Source organism: Ziziphus jujuba, chromosome 6 (genome assembly GCF_031755915.1).
Source record: "Ziziphus jujuba cultivar Dongzao chromosome 6, ASM3175591v1".
Classification (NCBI taxonomy): Eukaryota; Viridiplantae; Streptophyta; class Magnoliopsida; order Rosales; family Rhamnaceae; genus Ziziphus; species Ziziphus jujuba.
Genome location: NC_083384.1, coordinates 25,895,337 through 25,904,828, shown reverse-complemented (window position 1 = coordinate 25,904,828; position 9,492 = coordinate 25,895,337). Strand labels below are relative to the sequence as shown.

The 9,492-nt window shown below is 33.7% G+C and overlaps 2 protein-coding genes across 2 annotated transcripts; one reads left to right on the top strand and one right to left on the bottom strand.

Annotated features, from left to right (window-relative positions):
- The first annotated feature begins 1,643 nt into the window (after window positions 1-1,643).
- LOC125419017 (protein STAY-GREEN homolog, chloroplastic-like) lies at window positions 1,644-3,874 on the top strand. Its single transcript, XM_048463843.2, has 4 exons — window positions 1,644-2,050; window positions 2,156-2,329; window positions 2,849-3,016; window positions 3,114-3,874. The coding sequence occupies exons 1-4, from the start codon at window positions 1,928-1,930 to the stop codon at window positions 3,477-3,479; spliced, it is 831 nt and encodes a 276-aa protein (XP_048319800.2). The 5' UTR covers window positions 1,644-1,927; the 3' UTR covers window positions 3,480-3,874.
- A 549-nt stretch (window positions 3,875-4,423) lies between these two features.
- LOC107434062 (B-type cell cycle switch protein ccs52A) lies at window positions 4,424-9,492 on the bottom strand. Its single transcript, XM_048463842.2, has 10 exons — window positions 8,620-9,492; window positions 8,371-8,493; window positions 8,164-8,268; window positions 6,866-7,045; window positions 6,540-6,602; window positions 6,241-6,435; window positions 5,506-5,607; window positions 5,352-5,414; window positions 5,183-5,251; window positions 4,424-4,871 (listed from the first exon to the last, which is right to left on the bottom strand). The coding sequence occupies exons 1-10, from the start codon at window positions 9,190-9,192 to the stop codon at window positions 4,818-4,820; spliced, it is 1,527 nt and encodes a 508-aa protein (XP_048319799.1). The 5' UTR covers window positions 9,193-9,492; the 3' UTR covers window positions 4,424-4,817.

The window sequence follows — 9,492 nt, the reverse complement described above, 5'->3', positions numbered from 1 at the left end:
CCTATCTTTAGACTAAACTCTACCTACTCAATCTTCTTCTTCCTCTTCTTTTTTTCTTTTTAACTTTTTTTTTTAATTTTTTTTCAAACAATTGAGTTTATTATTTGAAAAAAAAAAAAAACTTTACTATTAAACTGTTTCTGTAGACTTTTTTTTTTTAACTATTATAATTTTTAATCTTTGCAACAGTCCCTCCATAGATTTTAAATAGTTGGTAGCTGTTACTATTAGCTTGCAAATTTTTTTTTCTAAGTAGATATTATATAGATTAACCAAAAAGAAAATAGTAGATATTGTATAGGTTTTTTTTTTTTTTTTTTTAATTTTTTTGAAAATGCTGTGTATTTTTATTTTTTTTTAATATTTTCAGATATTTTTTGTTTTATTGTAGATTGGAATTCAGCATAATAAACATAGATGGTAGTGTTCGGAGCAACTATTTAGTATTGTTACATCATGTTTTGATTGATGTGTCGGTGGCTCTGATAAAATAGTTCATATCCCCCCAAAAAATTTAAAAACATGTGGACGTTCACTCTGTATCTCTGCCCCCATGCCAGCTTATCATTATTCCCAACCTATATGTTTTCTTACATGTTTTTAATATTTCTTTTAACATGAATCATGTACCTTAAAAAAAAAATAAAAAAAATAAAAAACAAAATTAAGTTATCTATCATGGTAATTAATCCTAAATATATAACAAAAGAAAGAAAAATCTAACTGAACTTATCAATATGAAAAGTATCTAGAAATTCTAACATATAATTAACAACATTAATTCATATTTTGATTAATAATCGAGACCGATTCCATACCATATACAGAGTACACATTTAAGAAAAGTTTTTATAACAAATGTCATTTTGACGTTGGAATTATCTATTTAAAGCTTTTATTAATTTTTTCTCATACTCAACTGCTATATATGGTAACTTACCAACTTAATCATCAATAATGGTGATTAATCTCATTACCAAAAAATAACGATGATTAATCCAATTGAAATATAGAATACCAAAAAGGGAAAAAAAAAACAGTTTTCTGATTAACTTATCAATAATCAGAATATAATATACATATATGATATAAATTATAAGTATCAACAAACAGTTATGATATAATGTTAATAATATTTATAACATTATAATTACTAAGAAAATTCTAACATAAGCGCAATCAGTGAATGAAATATAAAGATAAAATTAATAAATTACATATAAAGCGGTGAAACCGTTCATATTGATCCAGCAATCAACGTATATCTATGTATATAATCTTACAGATATAATTAAGTTTTTAGTCCGAATAATAATAGAATTTGAATCTCAAATCAAAATGTTTACCAATCCATATGTTAGTGCTATGTTAATATTTCCCATTTTCTTAGATTGCCCACCTGTGAAATATATAAAGTCCAAAGAGTGGTTTACATGTTTGTTAATGGTTTGGTTTAGTTTCTTTTCTTGTAAAAATCCGAGTTGACTGTGTACATTGTCGGTCCCTTTAAAAGTACCCAAAAAACAGGAGGTGGGTAATAAGCCATTTAAAAGCATGCGTAGCAATCCTAACTACTCAACACGTGGAAAAGATGGAAGTTTGACACTACCGCTTTATAAATCTTCTCCCAAAGTAAACTGGAATACCCGAAATCCCCGCTAATTATGTTTCTCTCTGATCCTTTCATATTACCAAATCTTCAAGTCTACAACTCTGGAAAGCTGAGCCAACAAGCAAAAAAATAAAGCTAAATATATATTGTTCCCCAGAGCAAACGCAATTGCTAATTTAAAGCAACAAAAACAGCTTTAAGTTTCCTACCTAATCATCTTTTGCATTTGACATACTGGTTTTCTTTTATATTTGAGAATTTCCCCAAAAAGATTGGAGAGTGCTTCGAGGAGAAGAAGACGAAGAGGAGGGTCAGATGGCTACTTTGACTACTGCTCCTGTTCTTCCTTCTAGCCTTAAGCCTTCGCTTTCTGATCAACAAGTCTTTCTGTTTCCCTCTAGAAGAAAACCAAAGAAGAAGAATCAAGCTATTGTTCCTGTAGTATTCTCTTATTCATTTATTTATTATTATTATTATTATTACTATTTTGGGATTTTTGTTTAGTTTATGATTTTGATTTGTGGGTTTTATTTTATTGGCAAGGTTGCAAGGTTATTTGGGCCAGCAATTTTTGAGGCATCAAAGTTGAAGGTTTTATTCTTAGGAGTCGATGAAAAGAAACATCCAGCGAATCTTCCAAGAACTTATACGCTTACTCATAGTGATATTACTTCTAAACTCACATTAGCTATCTCTCAGACAATAAACAATTCCCAGGTAAACCTTTTATCCTCCATGATCTGCCAAATCATTTTTTTATTATCATTGTTATTTCTTTTTTTCCAATTATGTTGGTCAGACTCGGATTCCATTTTTGTTTTTCGTTTTTATGACTTAAATCAGATCATATTCCTTGAACTGGTCGGCTTAGACTTATTCAAATTTGATCTGTTGCTTCTTTTAGTTTTTGGGAATGAAATATCAAAAAGAGAGAGAAGACTGGCTTATTTATTTTCTTTTGCATAACTTTAAGCTCCACTTGTTTTATATTTTTCTTACTTTATCAGTTTTATTGAATCTAATATGTACAAGAAGGGAAGACAAATTAAGGGTAAAAAACCAATAAAAATGTTGGGACAGAGAGTAAAATCATATAGGAAAAACCCACAAAACTAGATGTGGAAGGTGAAAAAAAAAAAGTTAAAAAAAAGAGAGGATATTTTTATAGAAAATAACAAGAAAATAAGTCCATAAATAATATATATTTTTTCCCCCTTTTTTTCCCCTTAATTTCAGTTGCAGGGTTGGTACAACAAATTACAAAGAGATGAAGTTGTAGCAGAGTGGAAAAAAGTTAAAGGAAAAATGTCTCTTCACGTTCATTGTCATATAAGCGGCGGACATTTTCTATTAGATCTTTGTGCTAGGCTTAGATACTTCATCTTCTGCAAAGAACTTCCTGTGGTAAATAAAATTACAAATCAATTTTCTTCTTTTTCATCTGAAAACCCCAAAACCCACATAAACAGAAATTTTTGTTATTTGTTTTCATTTTGAACAGGTTTTGAAAGCCTTTGTTCATGGAGATGGAAATTTGTTGAGCAACTATCCAGAATTACGGGAAGCTCTTGTTTGGGTTTATTTCCATTCAAACATTAGAGAATTCAACAAAGTAGAGTGCTGGGGCCCACTAACGGACACAGTAGCACCTTCTAGCGGTGAAAGTGGGACCCACAATTACCAAGAGAAGAATTTGAGGAAAGTAAGTGAGTTAAGCGACTGGGACTTGCCAGAACCATGCCAAGAAGATTGCAATTGTTGTTTTCCACCAATGAGTTTGATTCCATGGTCTGAAGAGCTTCCCAAACAAAATGAAAATGGATATGGGACCCAACAAAGCTGTCAACAGCAAACACAGCAAATCTAAGGGGAAAAAAAAACACACGCACACACACTTCAATTTCTCTTCTTTTACATTGATGTGAATACTACGTCGGCACGACACTTCATTTGAAACCCATAAAACAACCCAAAAAAAAAAAAAAAAAGAAAAAAAAAAAGAAAAGAAAGAAAGTAACAATTGATGGGGAGTCACCATTCATCTTCTTTCTTCTTCTTCTGCAATATCCACTTTTCTATTTTTATATCACGTGGCTTTGTTGCAGACCAGTAGATGGTCCTTTTGAACCAAAAAGTCTGGTTTGAATGGGGTTGTGGATGCAACTTTATGAATGATTTTATGTGTAATTCTTATTTGGTTAGTTCTTCTATATTGTACAGTTTAAGTAATAGGTATAATATGTTTCATTATCTATTTGTTTATTTTTTGCAACCAATTTTACATTCTCGAATGCCCGTCTAGTGGCCGAGCAAAAAAAAGAAAAAAAAAAAAAAAGAATGCCCCTCTCGTGGGTAGTGGCAAAACTCAAAAATTGATTCCCCGAATTGGAATCCCACATCTACAGTAATGTTAAAAAAAAAAAATTACGATTCTTTGACTTTACATACATTCTTTGAACCTGATTATAGATCTGATTAACATGATAGCAACTTCAATCATGAGGTTCTTTGAACCTGATTATAGATCTGATTAACATGATAGCAACTTCAATCATGAGGAGAACTTTGCGCTTCTAGATTCCTGAAAGACAAATTAAAATATTCTTTAATTATAGCAGACATCTGACTAGATCTGATTATCTGTTCTATTACTAGTGCAGGCAGGATTGACTAATCATTTAAGTAAAATATTCTTATTAGTAAAATCCCATTTTGCAAAAACAAAAGAAAAAGCTTTTATTTACTGCAAATTTGTTTTGACAGAAAAATGGAAAAATACCCAATCGTGTTCAAAAGTCAGAACCACAATACTACACCAAGTGGCCGAATGATAATTATTTACAATGATTATGAAAAATGTACTACATCAAAATGTTCAACATCATTGTAGTATTCTTCTCTTTAAATATACAAAGCAAAGTAGCCAAGTAAAAAATAATTGACAACACCTCCCCTATACAAACAATAATAAATCTATTTTGAAGTGGAAAAAGAAAATTCCAAAATCATCTTTGAGAGCAACAAGAATTACTCCACAACTCTTCAAATCTTCAAATGGTCTTTGTCTTTCAAGTCCAGCCAATTCTTTGGTCAATCAGACCGTGTTTGAGAGCTTTTCATTTAGCAGGATTGCTTATGGCAATTATCATATTGTTGCAACTTGAAAATCATTTTACGGATGCCAAGCTTCGCAAAAGCACTGGAATTACCGAATTACAGTTCTTCCAAAAGATGATGCTCCAATTTCACTCTCTGTATTCTGCAATAAAAATTTAATTTGCAAGTTAATTCTTTATTTTAAATGAACAAAAACACCATTAAACAAAAAAGATTTTCTAGTTCACTAGTGTAGAAGAATGGCAAAATTACATATAAACTATAACCTGAAACTCGTAGTGGTGAACCTAAAATTTTTGGTGAAAAAAAAAAAAACTAATGATATGTAACCACCTATGCTGAAGTTATGCTCTTTTGAGAACAGAAGTGACAATTTAGTTAACAACAGTGAAATGCAACAATATTAACCAAAATAACTGCATATAACTTTCACTAATCATCTATCTCATTTACCTGAGATTTAGGGGATGGGAACACATTCCAAAATCTAAGTGTTTCATCTCCTGCTCCTGTGACAATTGTCTGAAACAATGCACACCCAATGGATAAGAATCAAATATGCATAACAACTAATCTATGTCAAGAAAAGGCAAAGAAATTATAAGCGTTGGGAGTGCAGAACCTGTCCGTCCGGCGAGATGGCAAGATATAGGACTCTATATGTATGACCAGTAAGAGTTGCCAGCTGCATTAGAAGGAGGAGCATAGTAGAATGTTAGAGAAATAATTGTAATAAGAGTCACATGTACTATAGGAATAACACTATTCTTTCATACCTTTGACATGGTAGGATATCTCCAAACTATTATCTGGTTTTGAGAGTACCCATGGGTGCTGACAAGTTCATTGACATTTTTAGACCATACGAGATTGCATACCTGCACATGTAAATTAAAGAGAAATTACATCTTAAAATGCACAAAGAGAATGAATGGGAAATGAGAGGTGGGGTTTGGGGATCTTTCAATTCTCAAACGAATTCAAATTAGTGACAGGATGTATATCAAATTTTGATGTCAAAAAAATATTAAGAAAGTACTCCCTCCTTCAACAAGAGGGTTATTCATGGAAGAACGATGTTTGACTGGCCTGAATGATAACGTAGTATATACATGAGTGGATACCATGAACTTTTTTCCCCATAATACAAGTGTTTCACTTGTGGGAAGCAATGACCATATCTCCAACACTTAAATTTATTTGAATAACCCTCCAACAAGGGGGAGAAAAATTTCCACCAATCACAAAGATCATTTAGGAATTTCCTGAAATAGATTATTTATAGCAGTAGCAGATATTGGGTTGTCATGACTCCTTAACAAAATCAAAGATACCCGAGACATGTAATAAAATGTGTTCCAAAAAGCAGCCAAGGAAGGATTCTCTTCAAGCATCAGCTTATACGAAGCTTCACAATTTTCTCTCAAGATTCTATTAAAGAGACTTTTCCTATTTCATGCATGTTCAAATCAATTTAGAAGAGCAGATGTATAATAAAGCAAATGTGCTACCTGACTTCCTGTGTCCATGCAGCTCAAGTGTGAGTTAGTGGTTGTATTCCAAAAACGAATACATCGGTCTGCAGTTCCTCCCCCAGATGCAAGAAGTCCATGAAGATGAGGAGACCAGGCAATTGCTTTGACAGCTGCTGTATGCTCACAGTATTTCAGCACAGGTTGCGTTGAATGTTGATTCCAAACAAAAAGCTGCGTATCAGAGGGATAAAGTGTTATCCATAATTCAATAGAAAATAAGAAATTAACAGGCAATGAAAGTAGTCGAGCAAGAAAAGAAAATTGCAAACACATACTCTATTATCGTTTCCACCTGATGCTAACTCACGGTTATCATAAGACCACTTCAATCCACACACCTAAAAGACAACCAATTTGCAATCAGGCAGAGCAAAAAAGAAATACAGATAAAAATTTGATTAACGAATGCTTTGCAGCATATTTGTATTGTGGCTACATCATAATTGGAAATGTAGAAAAACAAGATGCAAGAAGAATTAGCAATACTGACATTATGAAGTGAAAGATGAAAAGGGAATGCAGTGATGCAATTGAATTCCAAACGTCAAAACTTTTTTAATTGATAGAAGTTTAATCAAGCAGAATTATCCAAAAATCTGACCTCTGACTTGTGTCCAGATAGTTTACTAACAAAATCTTCCTGAGCTCGTATATCCCGTTGAAGAATACTCTTGTCCCGGCTACCAGAAGACAACAGGGATGAACTCCATGCTAACGCCCCTACTCGTAGTCTATGACCCTCCATTGTTCTCACCCTCCTACAGCGAGATGCATCCCAAATCTACATAGAAGGTGACCAGTGGCATCAGTCAATTGATGAATGGTTGTGAAAATACTAATATCAAACATCTATATAAAAAAGGTTCAATGCCACAAAGAGCTTATGTATAACAGTGCTCACAAAATAATTAAGAAAAGAACATACAACCGTTTTAGTTAATTTATTATTGTATACGTATTTTTTTAAGGAGCTAGTAGCAAAGCTAGCAAGAAACCTTCTTTAAGGTATCCTTAGAAAACCATCAAACCCTTGAAGACGAAAAACATGAAGTTTCACAAATTTGGAATTCAAGGGCTCAGAGAATTTTATAACAGAGGATAATTAGGTATAATGGCAGCAGAAAGATAAATGAAGGTAGGTCTACTATAAACAACCTTGCATATTTCAGCCACACTCCTCTAATCGATAATATCTATCATCATCTTCACTGTCATGTTCACCATAGCAACTAGCAGTTCAAGGTCTCAACTTTCAACATTATCTTAACTGTAACTGACTAAGCCAATTGCATTTAAATGGGTTTTCTTCAGATACCAGTACCAATATGAGCATGTCTTGCATATTTAACCAATACAAGACTCCCAAATTCATGGCTACTTGGCTACATATACTTAAAAGTGTTTCTTACATCTCCAGTTGTAATCCCGATACTCCCAAAAAAAAAAACAAGAAAAAAAACAAAATGAAAGAAACTGTACATGGAGCTACTGTGATACTCTAGTCTAATTGTTAAAAAGTGTTGATGTGACTCACTGATATGCTTTGTTTCTAATATTTTCAGGTTCAACAGGCTTAAAGAGCAGCCTAGCAAGAATATTAGTATGCATTGGTGCTAATGGTGGCTATGACGATGACACATGCATCGACTTTCATTAGACTGATTGTGGCTCTCTCTGCTAAAATCTAAAATAATACTTCACATGCTTTTGATTATTTATAAACTTAAACTGAAAACTATAAAGTAATATACAATTTACAGGGTTTTCGGGTTCATCAATGATTATGGATAATTTACTGAATTTGTTGATAGGTTCTTTCCATCTTAGTTTTCACAGTTTCATTGACCAAGTGAAATAAACCCCATCAAACAATAAATTGATTGACTAATTATCTCTAACCTGAACTTTTCCATTGCTGGTTCCAACAGCCAGATGTGTTCCACGCTGAGCCCAACCCACTGAACAAACACTATCATCAATCCCCAAGTCACATAACTTAGTTACCTGCAATTTTAAAATTGACAGTTTTGCATCAAATAAGAAAAGAAAAAACTGCAATTTTAAAGAAAAATCTAAACTAAAAAATCAAGCTTAGAACAAACTAACCTTGCTACTACAGGCATTCCATAAATAAACACAATTGTCCAAACCAACAGCCAACAAATTATGTGAAGACCAATCAACAAGATTCAAATAGAAATCGTCTTGCAATGCAGGGGCATCCAAAACCTATATATTCCAACAAAAACGATTAAAAAAAAAAAAAAACATTAATCCCAAAAACACAAATCAGTAAACAAAGAAAATTCAAATAACCAAACAAAACCCAAAACTTAGAACCATATAAAAATTTACCTTATAGGGCGACCTGGGAACTTTTCTTGGAGTCTTGACGGGGCTATGATTAACCCCAGGAACATTATCATCAAACCCAAAAGGAGCGAGTGAGTGCATGGACCGCCGAGTCTCGGTCTTGTAACGGAAAATATTCCGGCTGGGTGGGCTCATTGGCAAGCTCCGCTTCTCAGGCGTCACCGGAGGAACGACTCCAGCATCGGGACCGAAAAGCGCAGCACGGAGAAGAGTGGCGTAGGCACTTGAATGGTCTTCCCGACCACCATCGCCGGGAGAATTGGTCGGAGTCGAGATGTCGAAGAGTGCGAAGTTGGATCCAGATCTGCTGGGTATGAAGCGGTCGGAGTAGATGGTTCTGGAAGGCGATTGGTAGTGGTTGGAGTTGATCATACGGTCGATGTGGCGAGATGGAGTAAGGGTTTCGAGGTCGAGTGAGCTCCTTGACATGTTTGGAGGGAGATTCAGCAGCGAAGAAGAAGAGGAGGATGACGACGAAGCCGAAGAAGAAGAAGAAGAAGATGGGGTTCTTAGAGTTGGGTGCTTGCTTAATGGTGATACCTTGGGGTCATCCATGGAGAATCAGTGTGAGAAGAAGGATAGAGGAAGATTAGGAAAGGTGTTAGCAATGAAACAAAAAAAAATTTGAGAACAAGACTACGGAGGAAGACAAACCTTTCAGGGACTGTTTAACTTTCCCGGGAAATCTCGGTAAAAGCTGCGGTTAATTTTCCCGGGAAAATTACCTGAATTGTTGGTACAGCCTTTTAGGTGAATGTGGGTAAAGGGTTCGGATTTAAAGAGACAAAATGTATCATAATAATAATAATAATAATAATAGTGATTAAAAAAATTGTACCATGAAATTCAGAAATT